At 36.5% G+C, this 23,533-nt stretch overlaps 1 protein-coding gene across 10 annotated transcripts; it reads left to right on the top strand.

Annotated features, from left to right (window-relative positions):
- The first annotated feature begins 277 nt into the window (after nucleotides 1–277).
- Nucleotides 278–17,443, top strand: zgc:110045 (uncharacterized protein LOC664755 homolog). Of its 10 annotated transcripts, XR_009437536.1 has the most exons (15): nucleotides 278–977; nucleotides 2,249–2,327; nucleotides 3,031–3,151; nucleotides 4,428–4,451; nucleotides 4,618–4,650; nucleotides 5,080–5,196; nucleotides 6,144–6,275; nucleotides 7,906–8,034; nucleotides 8,394–8,483; nucleotides 9,757–9,798; nucleotides 11,147–11,222; nucleotides 12,129–12,181; nucleotides 14,020–14,189; nucleotides 16,322–16,482; nucleotides 16,655–16,792. XR_009437536.1 is itself a non-coding variant. In XM_059566645.1 (14 exons), exons 3-14 carry the CDS (start codon nucleotides 3,068–3,070, stop codon nucleotides 17,010–17,012), a joined length of 1,308 nt encoding a protein of 435 aa, XP_059422628.1. In that variant the 5' UTR covers nucleotides 750–977; nucleotides 2,249–2,327; nucleotides 3,031–3,067; the 3' UTR covers nucleotides 17,013–17,443. The 10 variants fall into 10 exon arrangements, 7 of the variants coding, with proteins under 7 accessions (XP_059422630.1, XP_059422631.1, XP_059422633.1 ...); XM_059566645.1 differs by lacking the exon at nucleotides 16,322–16,482 and having other exon boundaries at nucleotides 750–977; nucleotides 16,655–17,443; XM_059566647.1 differs by lacking the exons at nucleotides 16,322–16,482; nucleotides 16,655–16,792 and having other exon boundaries at nucleotides 711–977; nucleotides 11,147–11,415.
- The last annotated feature ends 6,090 nt before the right edge of the window (nucleotides 17,444–23,533 follow it).

Here is a 23,533-nt window from a genome sequence, read left to right on the forward strand (position 1 = left end):
ATACTTTATTTGTCATGGCGGCATTTCCGGTTTATTTCAATATCACAAAAAAAAACAACAACTTTGTGATATATATATATATAGTTAACAACAATAACCCTACTGTTTGTCATTTAAAAGAGTCACAGAGCTTGGTTTTACACTATTTATCAACACATATGCAAGGAGGGAAGGGAGATCCACAGAGACAGGCATTAAATATGCCACTTCTGCTCGACTAATGCATTCACTTTGAAATTCTGCTGCCGAGCAGAGCGCATCTTTTTCTGTTAAAGGGCCACATTGTTTTCACAGGACTTTGGCCTCATTAGCAGTAGATGCTCAGTGTGGGGGAGGGGAAATCGGCCAAAGAGACATTGTGTCTTTCTGTCCATAATGATGTGACACAGTCAATTTGGAGATGCTTATGTTGATTGGGGGAGCTGGCAAAACATTTGGCATTTTCGTTGTTTTCTTATGTGTTCTTCAGAATGTCATTATCCATGCATATGCCTTATCTAGGTCTTCCCTGGCAAAATGGACAATGTATTCCAAGAGTCAAGTCTCACAGTTAGACAATTTTGTCTTACTTTTCTGTGAATATTTTGCCAGATGAGGTCAGCTGTCCATCTTGAAGCTTCACCAAAGTATGGAAAACCTGTTGCCTTCTGTTCTTCTTGGGATTCCCTAATGCATCCGTTCCCAGGATGAAAACACAGTGGCGTCAACTACGTGAGTATTAAGAACTGAGAGAGCCTCCAGGCTCACGTAGCCTGGGCTAAAGGCTTATCAGAGGCTAAGCCAGGGGGGGGGGGGGGGGGGGGCAGTAAAGCTAGTCTCAGTCGACCAGAGGTACGGGCACAAGGCCATCTGTCCATTTTCTGAATACATCTGACAACAAAGGAGGGCAACTCCGCACTCAGGGAATCATACACACTCCGAAGCCTCAAACGTTAACTCATCCTGGATTGACAAGGCAAGAAGAGTTGGAAAAGAAAGTAAGTCTCAAGCTCCATCACTTCTCAGGTCGGTTTGCTAACTTCAACCCAAAGCTGCTCGTCACGCTCAGGGACTTCCAGAGGACAGGAACAAATAGGCGTATTAATGCTTTTCTGGCAGCAACAGGGCTTTTGTTTCATCTTTGACTATAGGAAAACTGTATCTTTATATCTTTTATATAAATTATGCGACTGTATATACACCATATGACACTTTATAGCCTTGTTTATACGTTTACATATTTATAATAATGCAGTATAACGCATTATAGCTAAATAAATATAATTTATAAATTAATGTTAATTGTTAATGTTAATGTAAATGCATATATATCTAATGTAATAACAAACCTAATTTATAAATTGTTGATGTCATATTCTAGTTCTGATACTACATGATATGTTGTATATTTATATACATATCTATCTATCTATCTATCTATCTATCTATCTATCTATCTATCTATCTATAAAAGCAATTAATAGAAATAAACGTCATGTTTCAAAAATATTGCACAAGGTTTGGGCAGCAATGTTGCATGTTATTATTGAATGGACCTATTCAAAGATAGACGTTCTGTAATACAGTATATATCCAAAAGTTTAGTTTGATTAGTTAATTGCTGTGTATTGAAATCACAATATTGTACAGTGTAAAACGACAACAAAGGCTTGGCCATTAGGATTAGGTATTTTAAACAGATTGATCATTTCTGAAGTCTAATCTGACCCACCATTTACTTCACACGTTAACATTTCAATGCATCCGCATAAATTATTCCTGATTCATAAACACATTTGACATTTGAAAAACAGCGTGTGTGATATCTATATTCCGGCTTATTAGTGCTATGCTATATGATGGCAGAATGCTTTCAGATGCCTGTTGACAAGCTTCGGAAGGACAGAAATGGGTCAAATGGGTTTTAGCATTAGCCAAACAAATCCGGGCCTATAGGATTAGACAGGATGGTGTGGCAGGAGTGTGTTTGATGCATTTTACCTGATGAAACAGCACTGAACTAATAGCCACACAAAAGAACAGGCTTTTTATGCCGTTTGTTATTGAACTCAGCTATCGTATCTCAAATTAAAAATGCTGAATCTATAACTTCCACATTTTGTAACTTCCCCATTACAACTTATTTAAGTTATTAAAATTTAATTCTCTATCTTTAACCAATAACCCTTTTACTGGCTTCGATATAAAACAGAAGCGGAGAAAACGAATTATAAATATATAACATTTGTTTCTCTTTTAGTCTATTCAGCTGTTCCCGTCTCTTTAGCAAGTTCCTCTGCTGCTGGAGTGTCATGGAAAAAGGGACCACATTTCATTTAACAGCTTATGTAAGTCTGAAAACATTTCAAAAGCAGTAGTTTCAAAGAGGCCTAACAAATGAAAGCACTGGAACTCAATTAGAATAGATGTGCTCATGTTCTCGCTTAAATAAAGAAAACGCACTCATCTATTGCTCCTAGCTGCAGGGCCTCATTAGAGGAATATGGGGAACGGATAAGGCATTATTAAAGGGAAATTTAAGACAATCTCCTTACACTTCCTCTGCATCATTTTTTTCGTTTGGCCCATGAATGTGCTCTGTGAGATTAGAATCGATTCAGCACGGTTTTTAAGCGCTCGTCATTGCGGAGATGTGAGGAATGTGGGAACAGACGACTCTCTGATAAATTAATGGGCCTTGTTAGACATGGTCACACAAACATCACTTGATCCAAAGGACTAGAAAGACACAAGTGGCTCTTTTTGAGTCTTATCAAACACGATCACACCATTTCTATTAAAGAAGAGTCATTAGAGAGGTTAGGACCCCGCTCACCCGCTCGGAAGGAAATAACGCCCAACTTAATGTCAGAGCACAGTAATAGGTTCCCACTTCTAAACAAAATGAGAGCATGACCGAATAGACATTTACGGCTGAAAAATTTTTATTGCAACGAATAATGAGTTGTCAAGACTGAAATGTTTGCTCACCGAAATTCATCTCATATCTCTCCTGACTGAACTGGTAAATGTGTCTGTTTGTGTGCACAGAGACAGTCTGTTTGAAGCATCTAGACCCAAGAGAAGTATGAATATGAATGAGAAGGAGGGAGGAGTATGTGAGGGGGGGCTAAATGTCACCCTCACCATCCGCCTACTAATGCATGGCAAGGTAAGACACATCTCGGATCCTCACAGAGCTGTGCTTGTTTTGTTTTCAGCTCATTTTTGCAAGCGCAGCCAATCAAGCACCGAAACAGTACTTGAGAAAGATGTATGAGTGTATAGATGATCATTTAAGATTCTAGATTGTCAGTGTAATTGATTTTAAAATGTTTAATTTTAGATAAAACAATCAGAAATAGCACTGAAAGCATACAGTGATGCAGTGATGATATTTCTTCATCATCTTTTCTTATGACAAGATACCTGTAGTAGTCTGGGTCTGAAATTATGGGTGTGATATGATGAAATGAGGCTGCATTTATGCAATCGAAAATACAGTAAATACTATAATATTGAAAAAAAAAAAAAAATTTTTTATATATATATATATATATATATATATTACCATTTAAAATAACTGTTTTCTGTTTGAATACATTTTAAAATGTAATTTATTCCTGTGATGAAAAAACAGCACTACTCAGTCTTTAGTGTCACATGATCCTTAAGAAATCACTCTAAATGATGATTTGCTGCTTAACAAAGAAGTTCCTTATTATTATCAATGTTGAAAACTGTTGTGCTGCTTAATATTTTTGGAAACCATGACACAATTATTGCTGTCAAACAATGAATCACATCCGAAATAAAAGTTTTTGTTTAATGTGTGTGTGTACTGTGTATATTTATTATTTATATATCAGTATATATTTTGAAAATATTTTTATGCATTTACATGTATATATTTAAATGCATATAATTTACATTATATAAAACATATTTAATATATAAACATAACATATTTCATAAATATATACATGTATGTGTGTGTATGTTTACATATACATAATAAATATACACACAGTACACACATATATCATGTAAACAAACAATTTTTTAATATATTTCTTTTGGATACGATTAATCATGATTAATCGTTTGTCAGCACTAGATACAATACCATTGTTCTGGGGTAAAAATAAAATAATTAAATTAGTTGATCAAATGTGTCAATGAAGACATTTATAATGTTACAAAAGATTTCTATTTAAAATGTTCATTTGAGCTTTCTATTCATCAAATAATCCTGAAGAAATGTATTAATTCCCTGTACTCAACATTGATCGTAATGAGAAATGTAGTGTTATCAGCTACACTTCTTGACAATTTATGCTGTCAATACTATTTCTGATTGTCATCTAAAATAAAGCACTCATAATCTCCAGTTTACCATGCAGTCATTTAAGATTGACTGAGATTTTGTCTGTTTTGTGTGTTACTAGGAAGTTGGAAGTATCATTGGGAAGGTAAACAGTTTAGTATTATCCTGATAATTGCATTATTGAATTAAGCTTTGGGTCTTTATTCTTTGGTGTTCCTAAGCACTTCTTACTGTGATTAAATATGGCTTAAAATCTTATTGTAATATACCCATTCTGATATAATTATGATTTTTGTCTTGCTTTGTTTTAGAAAGGAGAGACTGTCAAAAAAATGAGAGAGGAAGTAAGTGCTACATTGATCTTTATCAAATAGGACTAATTATTGCATATATTATCATTGCATATATAATCATTTTAATTTATTTATAAATATCAAAACCTCATTTTATATTTCACATAGTACAGTTTTTAACAGTTTTTTTCTTGTTAACTATGGACTGTTACCTTAATATTACATGCAGAGCATGTTATTAATGCTGACTAGCTGTGTAAAGATTTAAGGAACTCATCTGGGTGGCCACATGTATATCTAAAAATTAGACCGCAGAAAACCATCTGGAATCATTTTCAGCTTGAGCAAAATCATCCTATTATCCTCACGATCAGTTAAATGGTATTTCACTGCCAGAGGGTGCAAATGTCAGCCTAGAGGCGAGACTGATCAATTAAACGTAATGCAGCACAAAAACTCAGCTTTTCTCTGTGGATTCAGAGTGGAGCCCGGATTAATATATCTGACGGTTCCAGTCCAGAGCGCATTGTCACCATTACCGGACAGTCTGAGGTCATCTTCAAAGCCTTCGCCATGATCGCAGAGAAATTTGAGGAGGTGGGTAGTACACTGTAAAAATATTAATGTGGATTTACACGGGGGATTTCCTATTTTCCATACTCTCACATTGTACAGCAGAAGTTGTACAATTTATTTCAGTTACATTATTACTGAATACAGCGTGAATAGAAGCAGGAAAAGGCTGATCACAGTTCAGCCACAAGAATCTGTTTCTGCATTACAGTGATCTTTTATATTTAGATATTAACTGTGATAGTGTGGCATCCACAGTAATACGGCTGCATTGAATGCATAAATTATGTGGTTGCATTTTTTTATTATTATTTAGCTACTTTTTCATATTAATTATTTTTATGATTATATTTCATAATGAATGGGTTTTATTTGCCCCAGAGATAAATAATGGACAACAACCACCTACCTCACCACAACAGAATTGCTAACCCCTCCTTCCTTAATTGTTCATTAAATTATAATATTTCAATAACTTACAATGTTAATATGTACAGTGAAGTCTGAGTAATGAGACAATCACTTGCTTTATTTTATCCATGTTGCACAGTGAAACCAATTGTGTTCCATAACAGCATTACACTGGCTTTTAATGAAATGAATTAAAAGTAAATTAGGTCCCAGCCAAAAGAAAAGCTGATGGTGACTTAACTATTGAAAACTATTAACACTTTATTTTTGATGAAGATCTATATATAGATAGATAGATTACACACAGGATCATCGTTTTCTTTGGCTAAATCCACACCACGTAATTTTATGTGTGTGTGTGTGTGTGTGTGTGTGTATATATATATATTATTTTTTTATTTTATTTAACACAGCATTACCTAAAAAAAATAAATAAATAAAAATGTCAACTTGTATTCCTGCATGTTTCTCCCTTATAAACTTGTTTTTATGAAAAAAATGACACTGACTTGACATGAGCTGAATTGCGCTTCTTTCTGATGCATATGCATCTCTTTCAGGACATCCTGGCATCTATGATAAACAGCACCGTGATGAGCAGGCCTCCTGTGACACTGCGCCTCGTCTTCCCTGCCAGTCAGTGCGGTTCACTCATTGGCAAAGGAGGCTCGAAGATCAAAGAGATCAGAGAGGTAGATATTCTATGTAGAAGTTTAATTGGTGGCAAATACGCAGGGTTTGTAATGCAGGTCACAGCGGCTCCCAGATGATGCACAGAATGATCCGTTAAACAATTAGTTTCCGTTGTCTCAGCGGCAGGCAGAAACACTTAACATCAGCATGATTGATTGTCCTCATCAAGACAGAACTTTTTATTCCTGAGCACAGGGGCCCGCTCGACTCAGGCTTCCTCTAAATCCACACGTTATGAGACGGCTGCACCCCTGAGCTGTAATTTCCTAAACTCCTGAACTCGCTCACTTTTCCTTGAACTTATCTATTCATGGCTTTCGTTGATGCAAAACAAAGCAATTCGTCTCAAAAGCAGAACCATTCGCTGTCATTTAGCTGTTGAAATTGACACGAGGACAGAGACTTTTGCTTGAAGGCTTTGTTTTTTATTCGGCTGGTGGATCACATTGAATAAATATAGCTGTCCTCGCCACTGAGGGCTGTGAGGGGTGAACTGGCTGCTTTTATTCCCAGTTGCTATGAATGTCTAGGACAGGACTGCCCACCAAACCCTAAATAGACTAATATTTATATACAGTATCCAAATAGCTTGACCTAAATAACTGGCCAGACGATAACAATGTCAGTTCTAGACATGAGAATAGCTGAAATACCAAAAGGGATTGTATGGCACACTTTTTCTAGTCACTTGGAAATAAATCAGAATTTGTACTCTTATCTCCTCAGTGCTCAGATGGGAAACTTTTCAAACTTTATGAAAAATGTTAATTGATAATAAGTGGTCATATTTGCAGTTGATATGCGTGATATAGACACTGGCATTTAAAATTACACTCACCTACCATAAAGAATTCATTCACTTCCAGAATAAGATTTTTTTTTTTTTTTGATAATTTACTCACCCCCATTTAATGAAAGATGTTCATGTCTTTCTTTCCTAATTTGAAAAGAAATGAAATCGTTTGAAGAAAAAATTCCAGGATTTTTCTCCATTTGACGGACTCTTAGATTCTTATTCCTCAGCTGGGATTGTGTAGAGCCCTTTAAAGCTGCACTGAAACTGCAGTTTAGACCTTCAACCCGTTGGCCACTATTGAAATCCGCTGTATGGAAAATATTCCTTAAATGTGTAAATTTCTTAATTTCTTTTGAAATGAAGAAAGAAAGACATCTTGGATGACATGGGGGGTGAGCAAATTATCAGGGAATTTTTATTCTGGAAGTGAACTAATCCTTTAATGTACATAATAAAAAGTGATCATTAAAGAAACTATTGCACAGCTCTCTGGAACAAGTGAATGTGATTGGTCAATATGGCAATATTGTAAAAACCCCCTTTTGGAACCCTCAATTTTAAGAGTGAAGGTAATAATTATATTTAAAATCAATAATTCATGAATGCAAATTCATTTAACTGCCTAGTAGCTGTGTAAGAAGAAGTATAATGTACCATCATTCGCTCATTATTGCAAAATAAACCCAGGCAGACAGGGTCACTAGGAGTGCGGATGTGGAGTAACCTTCTATTTTAAATGTCACTACTGAAAGAAATATGAATGATGTAATTTGTGGCTTTTCTAATCATCCTGTCCAGTGTGTGTTGACTAAAAGCATTGCTGTATATGACAGAGCACAGGTGCCCAGGTCCAGGTGGCAGGAGACCTACTGCCCGACTCGACTGAGAGAGCCGTAACCATCTCAGGCACACCTCACGCCATTACACAATGCGTGAAACACATCTGCACCGTCATGCTGGAGGTTCGTGAGCGTGCATGTGAGAGTGCGTATGCTTTATAATTAAAAAATCGTATGACTATGCACGATTTCCCTTGTGCTTAAATGTTATTTCAAGTGGGGAATATTTTTTCAGCTCTTTTTCACCTTCACACTTCATTTGCATTCACTTTCAGTGCATGGACTACATGTTAAATGTTCCTGTTTGCTTCATTAGTTCCCAGCATCCAACCTTGGATGCCTTTGTTTTGCAGGATTTTCCTTGGCCCGCTTTAACTTTGGGCTTTGAACAGTAAAATCCAGTGAGGCTTAACAGAGTTCTAGACACATACTGCCTAAACGCCTTTGCTTTTGTCCTGACTGTGCTTGTCTCCCTCATTTAGTCTCCACCTAAAGGAGCCACCATTCCATACCATCCCAAACCCACCACCGGTGCCAGCCACTCAGTGTTGGCGCAACCTCATGCTGCGTCAGTGAGTTCTCCATCTATCCCTCAATGTAGAAACCATACAATCGAAACAGCCCTTCATGAGCATTAACAATTCCATAGTTCCCCTCAGTCCCAGTGGGACGCTCTAAGTGTGGAGATTTACGCTAATGATTAGCTTGAGATCAGCTGGAATAAATCTCACCCCCAGATCCAATCAGTAATACAGTCACCAATTGGGCCATGGGACCATGCCAAGTGCTCTTAAACATGCAGATCAGACCCGCTTTGAATCACTAATTTAGATCTGTAGTTGTTTTGAATTTGAAAGCTTGTAACTAATCAGAAATACAGATATATATATAGCTGGATTAAACAATTCATTCATTAGTATTCCATTCTACTCTGTTGTTCTGATCTTATGAAATACATTCAGTAAGGTTATGTTATCAAAGCTTTGACACTTTCATGTTGTCCAAAGGGCTTCTGTTGCTCATTGAGTGATCATGACATTTAGTTTGACTAAGGTGAGAAATGCAAAGGCTAGTTGTCTGTATAATGCAAAAATAATGTCAGCTACAGGCTCTCTGGAGGATTAAAATGCTAAGTACAGTAGTTAAGTTCTGTATTTATTATTATTATTTGCCATGTTTGATGATAGCATGGGATGTTCATGTGATGCCCTCACGTGGTTACATTAAGAAAGGCTTGACATATTTCAGTCATAATTCCACCTGGCAGTGTAATTATTACAACATGTTATTAACAAATTAATCTCAGACTTTGACTTGTGGTGTAAAGTCTGGTCGACTTTTCAGCTTATTCTGGCTGAGAGCCACCTGCTTTAACATGTGCAAAGCGGCCAACCGCTGTTTGTTTTGTATTACGTCTTCTTTAGGGGGTGGATTTTGTATGAAATTACTCATCTAAAAAAAAAAAAACTATTTCGAAATATGGGACAGACATGTGGATGTGCAAATTATTGATTACTTCACACAGCAAATTAGTTATGCTTGTGGATAACTACATACTGTACTACTAAGTATTGCTAACAAGATTTAAAGCCACTAACTTGGCAAATGCTCAAATGTGTTTATATTATCAACTGTTTTAAACACTATTTAATCTGCTAAAATCCTGCTAATCCCAAATGTTACAATTTGCATTGCATTTGAGCCAACTGATTTGAGCTTGCGATTTTAATAAAAGCTTTCTAGGTTTTTATAAAATATGCATGGGCATGCCATGTTATCTAATGACCAAGCTGCAAATAAGTGCCTGTTATTTGTTCTAACCTAAGCATGTTTTCTGTTCCATAGGCATTTGCTATTCCAGGACAGTTTGCCATTCCACCCCAAGATGTGAGTGTTAGTCATACTGGCTGATCAGTATCATTCACAGCACACTTCACAACATCACTGCAGTACCCCAGCCACATCCCACCCTTTACACAATCACAATTCTCCCACTGCATTCCTCACACGAACACCTACGTGCCGATATCCCCGATATGGTCTCTGCCTATGATCACTTCTTTAATATCTAGTATCACTAACACTTGTTAGTCCACTTGTTGGACACAACTAAACAATATTAGTTAACAGAATCATTCAAACGTGAATGCTATAATTACAAAGGTTGCAAGGCAGCACTGTATTGACAGAACCCTAAATTATGTTGTTTCGAACCCGTAAGACCTTTGTTCATCTTTGGAACACAAATTAAGATATTTTTGAAGAAATCCGAGAGCTTTCTTGTTTTTTTTTTTAAGTTTTATTTTTGAGTGGGCGAGATCGGGGAAGGTCCTCAAGCCAGGATTCAAACTTGGGATGCCGTAGCACAAAGGCACGATATGTTGGCATGCTGCCCACAAGACTACTGCTGACAACAACGCAACTACCACATTCTGCACAATAAGTATTCTCGTAGCTTCAGAAAATTAAGATTGAACACTGATGTCACATGGACTATATTAACGATGTCCTTACCACGTTCCAGGGCTTTATCATGGTAGTTCCATTGCTGTCTATGCAGGGTCAGAAAGCTCTCTGATTTCATCAAAAAAAAAATTATTTGTGTTTTGAAAATGAACAAAGATCTTACGGGTTTGAAACGACATTAGGGTGAGAATTTTCATTTTTGTGTGAACTATCCCTTTAAAGTCAGTGCAATATATACAGTAAAGTCGCACGTATAAAATATATGTATGATAGAATGATAGGTTCAGCATTAACATTATAAGCAAATGTGATCATGTAATCACTATGTTGCATACTGTATGGTGTTATTTCTTACAGAAATCTGCATTCTGAATTGCAACTGGTCTTGCATGTAACATGCACATGTACTGTACATGTAGCGCTTCCTCTTCACTGCAAAGGCGGTGTCACGTCTTCTGTTAATTCTCACAGACAGCTGGCAGACAACACAACGTGTGTCATGCCAACTGCAGATCTGATGATTAATTTCACATACTAAGAACCAAAACACATCTCAAACTTAAATATGATTCTTTTCCTGCCTCCCAAGCCCTCGACTCCCCTTAAGGAAATGCAAATCTAATTTTCTAGATTTCAGTCCGAAAGGGGACCTGATAACTAATCTAACTTTGAGACTTGATATGGGAGCAGTTCTGTCTGTAGATGTGAGTGACCTCTGAAATAATCCGTTTTGATTGGCTAGTTCTAACCTCCCTTCCTGCCCCCGCAGTTGACCAAGCTTCACCAGTTGGCTATGCAGCATATCCCCCTTACCTCCCTTGGGCAGAGCAACCCCACCTTCCCTGGTACGTACCCAGAGCTCCCCGGGGAAGTCTGTCTCTCCCTTTGTCTGTCTCTCTGCCTGTCTTTCTCTCGATCTGTCTCTTTCCCCTCTCCACTCTTTCGTCTGTCGTGTCTGACCACCTCCGTCTCATGCATTCACCACCGCATGTTCTACTTTTCCACTCTGAAGAAAATGATGGCGAAGCCGTTTTTGTGGTAAGGTAAATAATATCATAACACTGGCAACATAATGCTGCACATGCTGTGCCATGATACAACCACTAACCAGTCCTGATAGCTCTAGATAGTCTGCGTTCGGATGCCAGCCGACGGCCGACGGCTCCTTTGAGCTGTCTAGAAATCTCCAAATGTGTCATGTCACCATAACAACAGCATCATGATGGCTACGTGATGCATATGTGTCACCCCCCAGTCTCTCCTTATATGTGAAGTCGTCACAAAGGCTTTCACTCATTTAACATTCTTCCCCCCTCATGTCCTCCTCAAAACCCCTGACCTGTTCAAACTGGAAGCATTATCCTAAGCAAACCTGAAGCCCACTCTCACAGCAGCCCACATTTATCATGACAAACAAGAGTCCACACATTGCAAGTGCCAGCCCATAATTATTACCATGGAAATAGGGAGTTGAAGAGCGACAGCCTCTCCACAGACGTTTCCGATAATGTGCGCTATTTGGAAATGCTTTTATGGGTGTTTTTGAATCTCAGGCGGATATGAATTAAACAGGAATTCTTTCATGACTCACCCGCACAGCAGCCTTAATGCTTCCATACACTGGGTAATTTCAATGTGATATTTTTCGATTTTATTTGAGCACACTCAGTGGCAGTGTAGCGATGTCAAAAAGTTTCTTTTTTTTCAGCTGATGAGTTGAGTATTGCTTACCTTCCCATTTCCCTGCATAGGTCTGGAGGCCTCTATTGCAACCAGTTCTCAAGAGCTGAGCATACCTAATGATGTAAGTTATATTATATGTCATAATCATACATTTAACTTAAAATAATATAGTGAAATTTTAATAGACACAATGTCTGTTGCAGTTAATGTTAAATTAAATGCTGTTATTGCTGTGTACACTGACCCCAAAAAGTAAGTCACACTTAAACTATATGAATGTTTAATTAAGAAAATTATTAATAAGCTAAGAATGACAAATTATGCTAGACCTTTTCTAAGCCATATTTTCAAGTGCACAATATTGTTTAAAAAAATATGGTGTCAAAAATATTTTTTAATTGATTTTGTAAGCATCTTATGATGTTCACCAAGGCTGCATTTATCTGATACAGAAATACAATAAAACAGTTATATTGTGAAATATTACTACTACTACTATATTTTAAAATGTAATTTATTTCTGTGATGAAAAGATCAATTTTCAGCTTCATTACTCCATTTTTCAGTATCACGTGATCCTTCAGAAATCATTCTGATAGGCTGCTCAAGGAACATTTCTTATTATCAGTGTTGAAAACAGTTTTGCTGCTTTTTTTGTGTGGAAAATTTGATTTTTTCCTTGATGAATTCAAAGTTCAAAAGTTCACTTTTGTCAATTCAATGCATCCTTGCTGAATGCAAGTAATATATATTTTTTATTTCTTCCAAAAAAAAAAAAGGGAAGTGTAATTTGTACATTTTATTACCAGAGTTTGGATTTCCATCTAAAATAAGAATGCTGCATTTATATCTATACAAGGATAATAGTCTTGGGACACATATCTGTTGCTTGTTGATTCTCATGCACAGCTGACAGAAAACAAGATGCATACTGATTCTCAGTATAAAGCACTGAGACAACATTTTATTTACAAAGAACCAATGGTGCAACAGAAAAACTTTTACAATGTTTACTTGTACTCATAATAACATAAAAATAGTCCAAGAAGTGAATCTTTCCAAAGACCAAATCATCCAACACTAAACAATTACCGTATTTTTCGGACTATTGGTCGCACCCGAGTATAAGTCGCATCAGTCCAAAAATACGCCATGATGAGGAAAAAAACATATAAGTCGCACTGGACTATAAGTCGTATTTATTTAGACCCAAGAACCAAGAGAAAACATTACTGTCTACAGCCACGAGAGGGCGCTCTATGCTGCTCAGTGTAGGCTACAGGAGCACTGAGCAGCATCTCTGGCATCATAGAGCGCCCTCTCGCGGCTGTAGACGGTAATGTTTTCTCTTGGTTCATTTGTCTTGGGTCATTTCTCTTGGTTCATGTAAAATTAATTTTGATAAATAAGTCGCACCTGACTATAAGTCGCAGGACCAGCCAAACTATGAAAAAAGTGCGACTTATAGTCCGGAAAATATGGCTATGTATTAATTTGTTTATATTTCACTTTGTTCTTCCAATCAATTTAGACTTTTATTTGCTTTGCATTTATTTTATTTTAATTTTATACAATATTTTTAAACCAGTAAGTTTAATGTACTTAAAAACATATTTTTGCTTGCCTTAACTTTGAAATACATGCCGACTGATACATGCCACTGGCTTGATATTTTGTATGTTTTGCAATTACATTCATACAATTTTAGGTGTATCTTAAATAATTTACTATTTTTTTATGATTTGCTGTCGTTACACTGTCACAATCTTACTCTGATCATGTATTAAAGTAATCTGTTATTCAGCACCAACTTGTAGAATCTATTTAGTAACATTCAAGGAATGCCATACAGTAGAGGAGAACAACCTCCATGTCCTAGAGGTTCACTCTGCAGCCTCCTTAGACTTTTAATGTCCAGATGTTGTTTCCCCCTTACCCGTCTGTCTCTCTGTCTCTCAGCTCATAGGCTGCATCATTGGCAGACAGGGCAGTAAGATCAATGAGATTCGCCAGATGTCTGGTGCCCAGATCAAAATTGCCGGGGCCACAGACGGTTCGGCAGTGCGCCACATCACCATCACAGGCTCCCCAGCCAACATCAGCCTGGCTCAGTACCTCATCAGTGCGAGGTAGGACCTTTCCCTCTCACAAGTTAAAGCATAGTTCAGCCAAAAAAGCAATTCATCATTTACTCACCCTCATGTCATTCCAAACCCATATACTGTTTTTTTATGGTGGAAATTAAAGGGAGAATTTTTGAAGAATGTTCATGCAGCTCTTTTCTGTACAATTCCATACAGTTCGTAGCGATCATGTCTGTCAAACTTCAAAGAAGACAAATTAAAATAAAAGCAGCATCAAATTAGCCCATACGCACTACAGTACAGTAAATTTCTTTACAAATAAATAAATAAAAAACAAAGAAATTAATACTTTTGTTCTCCAAGTATACAATCAAAATTGATAGAGACACTAAAGACATTAAAAAAAAAATCTTGTTATTTTAAACCTTTTCTCAAATAAATCATTTTTGCAAGAATCCTGCAAAAGAAATTATTAATCACAGCCTTCACAAAAATATTCAGAAGCACTAAAATTGATAATAATAAGAAATGTTTTTAGAGAAGTAAATCAGCATATTAGAATGATTTCTAAAGGATCATGTGACACTGAAGACCGGATTAATGATGCTGAAAATTCAGCTTTGCATCACAGGTATAAATTACATTTTAATATATAAAACATATTAAGCTGTAATAGTATTTTACGGAATTACAGTTTTTACCGATTGTAATGAAAAAAAAAAAATGCAACAGTGGTGTGCATTATTCACTTCAAAATAATTACAAAATCTTACCAACCACAAACTTTTAAATGGTAGTGTATATTCCAAGTCTTCTCTAGCCATATGACAGCTCTGTGTGAATAATAAATTGAAATCTAAGACATTATCCAATTAAAATCTTATAGTTTTCAAAACAAATAAAGTGGCTTTTGATGATCATTACTTGTAGTGTTCTATGACCAAATGCATTAATATATGTGACCCTGGACCACAAAACCAGTCGTAAGTAACACAGGGATATTTGTAGCAACAGCAAACAATATATTGTATGGATCAAAATTATATATATTTTTCTTTTATGCCAATAATCATTAGGATTTTAAGTAAAGTTCATGTTCCATTAAGATATTTTGTAAATGTCTTACCATAAATATATCAAAACATCGTTTTTGATTAGCATTATGCATTGCTAAGAACTTCATTTCGACATCTTTAAAAGGCGATTTTCTCATTATTTAGATTTTTTTTTTTTTGCACCCTCAGATTCCAGAATTTCAAATAGTTGTATCTCGGCCAAATATTCTCCTTACAAACCATACATCAATGGAAAGCTTATTTATTCAGTTTTCAGATTATGTATAAATCTCAATTTCGAAAAATTTACTCTTCTGTCTGGTTTGTGGCCCAGGGTCATTTATGATTATATATATATATATATATATATATATATATATATACAGTACAGACCAAAAGTTTGGACACACCTTCTCATTCAAAGAGTTTTCTTTATTTTCATGACTATGAAAATTGTAGATTCACACTGAAGGCATCAAAACTATGAATTAACACATGGGGAATTATATATGGAATTATATACATAACAACTGAAAATATGTCATATTCTAGGTTCTTCAAAGTAGCCACCTTTTGCTTTGATTACTGCTTTGCACACTCTTGGCATTCTCTTGATGAGCTTCAAGAGGTAGTCACCTGAAATGGTCTTCCAACAGTCTTGAAGGAGTTCCCCGAGAGATGCTTAGCACTTGTTGGCCCTCTTGCCTTCTGTCTGCGGTCCAGCTCACCCCTAAACCATCTCGATTGGGTTCAGGTCCGGTGACTGTGGAGGCCAGGTCATCTGGCGCAGCACCCCATCACTCTCCTTCTTGGTCATATAGCCCTTGATGCCTTCAGTGTGACTCTACAATTTTCATAGTCATGAAAATAAAGAAAACTCTTTGAATGAGAAGGTGTGTCCAAACTTTTGGTCTGTACTGTATATATATATATATATATATATATATATATATATATATATATATATATATATATATATATATATATATATCAAACATATATTGGATTTAAGAGTTACAATGAAATTCAGTGAGTAGCAACTTTCTAAATATCTTTCTTGGAATATAGTGCAAGCTGAGCAGCCAGAACATTCCACAACATTTCTCCTTTTGTGTTTTACAGAAGAAAGAAAGTCACGAGAGCAAGTAAACATGATGACAAATCTTTCATTTTTGGATGAACTATTCCTTTCCCACAATCTCTTTTACACAGTGGTGTAATACTTAGGAATTAGACAGCAGTCATCTCACCCATTTGGCACTCCTTAATTAATTCTCATCCAGGCATGTTAAACCCTTATTATTATTCCTTCTTGTAACACATAACATTACCTAAATTGATTATTATTTTCTCTGTTTCTCTCCCCTCTCTTGTGCGCACTGTAACCCCTCTATTAATCCCACACTTGTCCACACACCCCTCGTTGTTTGTGTGTATCTGAATGTGTGTTTGCAGTTTAGAAATGGCTAAACTGAGCATCCAGTCTGCATCGTCCTACTCTTCCAGCACACCTATCGACCTCAGCCTGGGATTCTCCCAGTCCACCCCCTCTGTCTCCACCTCCACCGCCTCTTCCATGGCCGTCCTGGCTGCTCCCCCCTCTGCTATTAACGTCCACTCCTCCTCGTCCATTCCTAGCACCCACTACGCATTTCCTGTTTCCAGCCTGCTTGGTATGAAAACGGTCCCCTTGCTGGCAATGCACACAGCCACCTCCGCAGGCCTCCAGGCCGGCCTCACCCCCTACACCACAAAGATCCCCACCTCGTCCAGCATCAAAAAATCTGAGCGGCAGAAGTTTGCCCCATACTGAGCTGCCGTGGTCTTTAAACATCAGTAATGTTGTATTTGTTTATTATTCATTCATGAATATTAAGTAGATTAAACGTGTTTCTCCCCACCCCATATTTTTTTATGTTTCTGTGCAATATTTTACAAACAAGGAATAGTGAGAGCATGACAAGATTAATTGCTTCTTATATTGTCTTCCATTTTGTGTGGCGTTTCATTCGGAAGTGTTTGAGATATCCATCTCGCACCATATAATTTATCTGACACGGCACCGTTTTTTTCTTTTTTAGAAAAGCCAAAGCCAGCAAGAACTTGATTTATTGGCACTATGCAGCTCACAGTGTGTGTGTGTGTGTGTATATATATATATATATATATATATATCTTGGAGTGATCTTTAATGTGCTGATTAGAATGGCTGTCATCATTGTTATTGTATTCAAAGTCATTTAAGAAAGTGTCATGCTCTGCCTCTTATACTGATGTTGTTATTCAGACTTTGTTACATTTATTAATATAACATTATATCAGAACTTTTTTTTCTTCAAATACACTTTTTAATTAATACTGCAGAGACACAAGCAAGATGCGTGTCAGAGGGGGTCCTTGCCCTGCAATAAGGGGGCCTGTTAGGTCCTTAATAATATGATGAGGGACCCTCATACTAAAATATATTTAATAGTCTATATTATCATGTATTAAAAACCTTTTATAAAAAATTATGGTTAAGTTGAAAAAGTATAACATTACATTGTTTCCAAAATTAAATAATTGGCTTTTAAAGTGTCCCTCTATTAAAAGCAAAAAATTCTGGATTTTTTTTACTGTGTATTAGGATCACAGTGAATTGTTCTTTTTCTACCAACTATATTATTACTGTTAGATGTATAAACCTGAAAAACGTTATAATTTAAATTTATATGTATGGTTATTTTCACAAATATTTATTTAACATTGTAAGTTAACATGTTCCTTTTCAAAAGTTTGGGGTCAGTAAGAAATAAATAAATTAATACTTTTTTTTTTAAGCACCGATGCGTTAAAAGTAGGGCTGCAAGATTAATCGCATGCGATTGTCATGCGTTTATCATTAGTAAAGCCGGTTCTGTGTTTAGCGGTAAATGTCCATCACCTGCTTTCAAATGGAGCAGTACTTAATAGACAGAGCCATAGTTCTCTGACAAGCTATGCAATATCGCGTACATAATCGCAGATGAATCACATGCGGTTATGAACGCGATATTGCATAGCTTGTCAGCAAACTACGGCTCTGTCTATTAAGTGCCGGTCCATTTGAAAGCAGGTGATGGACATTTACCACTAATCACAGAACCGGCTTTACTAACGAGACACGCATGACAATCGCATGTGATTAATCATGCAGCCCTAGTTAAAAGTGACAATAAAAAATATTCAATTTCAAATAAAAGCTGTTCTTTTGAACTTTCAATTCATCAAAGTTTCCTGAAGAAAACTTTTTTTTTTCAACATTTGATAATAATTAGAAATGTTTCTTGAGCACTGAATCAGCTTATCAGAATGACTTCTGTAGGACACAAATGACTGGAGTAGTGATGTTGAAAACCGCAAATCCTAAAAATTAATTGTGTTTTAAAATGTTTTTACATTGTAAAAATATTTCACAATAGTACAGTTTATACTGTATTTTTGATCAAATAAATGCAGCCTTGGCAAGCATAAAAAAACTTACAAGAAAAAATGTATACTTTTGAATGGTAGTGTATGTGTTTTAAATTTTTTTTTGTTTTTTTTTTTCTCTCTAATTTCCGTGGACCACTAGCACTTGTTTGCAGCCTGTGGGGGTCCCAGGACACCAGCTTGAAAATAGAGCCTACACTATGTGTTGATGTAAAACAATATCCAATAAAATGTTTTGATTTTGTTCACTCAGCTAAGCTAACTGATGACACAATGAAACTGTGACACAGCAGACCCATGCTTCTCATGTCCAGCAGGGCTAATTATCAGAAGTAACTGTTTTTATCAATAATTTGATCTATTCTTCTGTATCTGATTGTGTGTTTTCCTCCTAGGCTGTCCTCAGTGATCCCAGCCGGCACATGACCAACCTTCAACGTTGAAATATGTTTGAAATAAGGTCAGTTGTTGTTTTAACGCTGAAACAACGTTGATACAACGTTTAAAGCTGAACGGTTGAAAAACAGTCTGCCCATGACCAACTTTCAACGTTGAAATATGTTTGAAATAAGGTCAGTAGTTGTTTTAACGCTGAAACAACGTTGATACAACAGTGACTCAACATTACGATATCAACGTTGATCCAATTTGCAAAATCGAAAGGTAATTCAACGTTGTTTCAACCTTCAATCAACGTTGAAATGCCGGCTGGGATAGCAAGTCTGAGGCCACTGTACAGTAGTGCAACATTTACAGCTCTTATCATTAATCTGTGATTGGATTACCTTAAAGCTATAGTGGACTCTCATGGACTCAAGAAATCCTGGATACATGATGAAAATTGTTTTCTAACTTGAAACCATGTATTAAACAGATGCGCTGTAACTGTAGTTTTTCAAATGTGTCAACCATTCAGTGTAAGAAATGTATTTGTTTTTGTTTTTAGATTGCTTTTTGAAATTCTGCATACGACAAATCAATGTACTTTTGACATTAAATGTAGAATTTAAAAGTCGTTCTTTAATTAAACAACAGCTTTTTATTAGTACACACAGACTTTCTAGTTTCATTTTATATCCAAAGATGATGTCCGGATACTGACATACTGGCATTTACGAACCTTTAATAAAATTAAACATTTCCTATTTCATTGCATTTCAGTGCCTGACCTGTTGTGATTGAAGTTAAAAGGTAAATGGAGAGTTTTCATTGTTCTCCATATGCATGTCTGCTGCTTTGAGTCTTTCAATAATACATGCAGTGCTTAAAACAGGGTTATATTGGTTAAAGTAAGCTGGTCTCTAAAAACCAGAAAGCACAGAGGAAAGCAGTTTCCCTGCATTGTACATTATTCACATTTGTCTTGTAGAGAGCTTATTTTGTCCTCGTTATCAACCATTTGTTTTTGATGGATGTTTGCTGTTTTGTAAATGTCATCAGTACGTCACTGGTTTACTGGAGAACAGACACAGTAAATGGCTGAACGCTATTCATCTCAGTCAGATGCACAACATAGCATTCCCATTGGATCAGTGGATACTGCTTGAACAAACAGAGCATCAAATCCACTAATTTTCATGCATTCAGCATCAAAATTCACATAAAACTGCATGTTTTCTCATGACTCCTCTAATAGTTTCCTAAGACATATATGAATTGCATTATAACATATGCTTTACCTTTAACGTGGATGTTTCACGACAGCCTTCTTTCGAGGGTCCTTTGACACATTTTCCAAAGAAAGGAAGAAAGAAAGAAAGGCCTCCATGAATAATATTAGTTTGTCTGAACTTTTTACCCTTTAGCAGAAATGTCCACAGAGACATCAGTTGGTTCTAGACAACAAACTTTGTCTGGCAAAAATTGGAATGAACGTCTCGTCACCCTTGTTTTAGAAACTCCCTTTTCACAGGTACTGCTGGGACGGGTTTCTCTGCAGGTTGCTCAATCATGCATGTGGTCTGAGCGAACCATTAACACACTGTCACTCACTGCACATAGATCCCTTGTCCTGTTCTCCAGGAGCAGAGGCCCCATTCAACTTTAATAAAATTACTTCTGCTTTTAGAAAAACACTCTCACACTAAGACGTTTGGCCAAGCTTTGATAATTTGACCTTAAACCAGTCTGCTGAAGGATCTGAATCGCGTTTGTATGCCAAATACAGGTTCACAGTAAGGCTGGACTGGATCAATTGTTAATGTGCATGGAAATGTAGTGTCAGAAGAGGATCTCCTGTCTTCTGTATGGAGGAGGTTGTGGTGCCAGCAGCTTGTGCTCTGTTGTGAAATGTAGTGTTGTGGGCATTTATCCCTGCCTCTTTGTTAATGTTGAATTAATGATTTTCCCCTCTCACCCCATCAAAAGATGATGATGGAAATGGCTTCGACCGACCCTGAATAATCAATTATATTAACGCAGGCCTGTGCTGGATATGAAGAGCATTTCTTTAAAAGGACGTAATCATCTGGCCTCAAGCACCACTGTTGTTCTGTGTGTATGCATTTACAAAACATTCTCTTTTGAAAACAACAATAACAACAACAACAACAACAAAAAATTCATTAATAAAAATGTTATTTTCTAAGAATCCTAAGAATATAAAAAATATTTCTTTTAGGGTTTAGGGTTAGTTTGTGGTCCTTATAATTAATGTTGTAAAAAAAAAACAGAACTCTATAGTATGTTCTCATTTGGATAACTAATAAATATGTGTGTGTGTGTGTCTGGTTACCTATAGTTTGGGGATACAATTATGCATTGAAGTTAGATACGGTTCAAACGTTTGGGGTCAGTAAAATCTTTTGAAAGAAGTCTCTTAAAGTCACCAATGCTGCATTTACTTGATCAAAAAATATAGTTAAAACAGAAATTTTGTTAAATTATATTTTTAAATATAATGGTACTCGGTGTGTTTCCACCACAGGAACCAGGAACTAAATAAAGTTCCGGGTAAAAAAATGCCCCTCAGAAAGTCCCTGCTGGCGAGGTAGTTATTTTTCAAAGTTCCAGAACTTTCTGGGGCGGGACTTGGGCGCTAAACATCCTGATTGGTTGAGTTCATGCAGCATTGGTTGAGTTCAAACACCATTTATTCGGATCATTTTCAAAATATTACTGTTATTGTGTCATAAAATGTAATTTTAAAAGTATTTCAGGCGAGAATGTAGTTGTTTAAAACTCAAATCTGTGGTTTATTTAAAAAGACGGCGCCTATTTAAAAATGTTTTTCGCCGATCTCGGAGACGGTGAGCTCCACGCGATCAGCGGGAGCTCAGTGTTCATCTATCCGCCGAGAAGCACCCTCACCTCGGCTAGACCTTCTGATGTGTGCCGCTGGCTCTGATGTCTCTTTAGTGGTTAAACATAAGATATAACTCGTTTTGGGTAAATCTAACAGGTTATCTTTGGTCTGTATTCAATTTATCTACATGTTACAATGAAAATAAAAAAGGCAAATTTATATAATATTTCGTTTCATTGTAATTGCTGTATATATACACATATCCCTGAAATAAGTACATTTCTGCAGCTGTTATTATGTTTAAATGAAAACGAAAGGAGGCAGTGGTATTTGATATACTATTTCGTTTTATTGTAAATGTACACTGAGGAAAATAGTAGCCATGGTCAGCTGACTGAAGTTATCAAGTACACTGCTGTTTACAGATTTACCGGATTTGCCTCGTCGCGGACATCACACTCCAGAGTCGAATGCGCAAAGTCCGCACTACCGAGGATGCACGTCCAAAATCAGCGTCGACAGTATTGAGAAACGTGCACAGACCTACGTCACTAGTCTATTTGTCTAATCTTCCCGGTACTTTACACCGCGGTGTAAACGAAGAAAGCAACAGGTCTGGGGGGAAAAAAGTTCCTGGTACAAATGTTCCTGGTAATTTCGGTGGAAACGCGTGAATTTTAAGCACGTGTTGTGCATAGAATAAGTGTTTTTTACAACACGTAATTTACACGTAATTGAAGTGCAAACAACTCGTAAACAACACGTATTCTACCGTAAACAACGCGTAAACAACACGTTCTAGACGCGTTGTAAAAATTGTGCGTTTTTAACCCTAACAGCCTTCCATTCACCACTCGATTTTTGTAACCGCGCCTACTTTGTACGCTCAAGTGTAGAGTTATGATAAAGGCTCAACTCAGGGGCGTAGATTACGCGGGGGACGTGTCCCCCCCCCCCCCCCCCCCACTTTTAATATCATGGAAACCCGTCCGCTGCACTTTTTCGGTCAAGTTTGTTCTCATAGAGGTTTTCAAGAGCTGGTGTGAATAAATATAGATTTAAACTCAAAGAGACGGGATAGTCTGCATATGATTTGATATTTAATTCGGACCCAGAATACAGCGAGTTGAATATCACAGAGCGCAAACACTCCTGCAGTGTGTGTTTCATTCATACTCGAACCCGGAGGGTGCTCTCGCGCAGAAAGTCATTTCAAGAAATTCCTAATATGGGCAAAAGCGTCCAGCTATCGCTGTATGAAAACAGTTTTTAAACAGAAAAAAAAGCCCAGAAACTTTTGCAAACACGAAGACATTAAACATACGATTGCAATATGGTTTTTCAAGTAATCTCCAGCAGGTGATAAATAAAGTATGAACAATGCAGTAGGCTACCAATTGACATAGCATTTACTACAGAATAAAAACTATTCTGCCTTATAATTATGTGATTAAAAAATGTGTTTGTAGTATATAAACAAATCATTATTATTTGTTATTGTCCAGCAGTTATAGATTTCTAAGCCAATTAAAAGCTAGAAATTTGAGAAAAATTAAAGTTGCCTATAGTATCCACTACCAGTCAACAGTTATTGAACAGTAACCTTGTTAATATTTTTTTTAATAAGGCTCTTCTGTTCA

Source organism: Carassius carassius, chromosome 14 (assembly GCF_963082965.1).
Source record: "Carassius carassius chromosome 14, fCarCar2.1, whole genome shotgun sequence".
NCBI classification, from domain to species: Eukaryota; Metazoa; Chordata; class Actinopteri; order Cypriniformes; family Cyprinidae; genus Carassius; species Carassius carassius.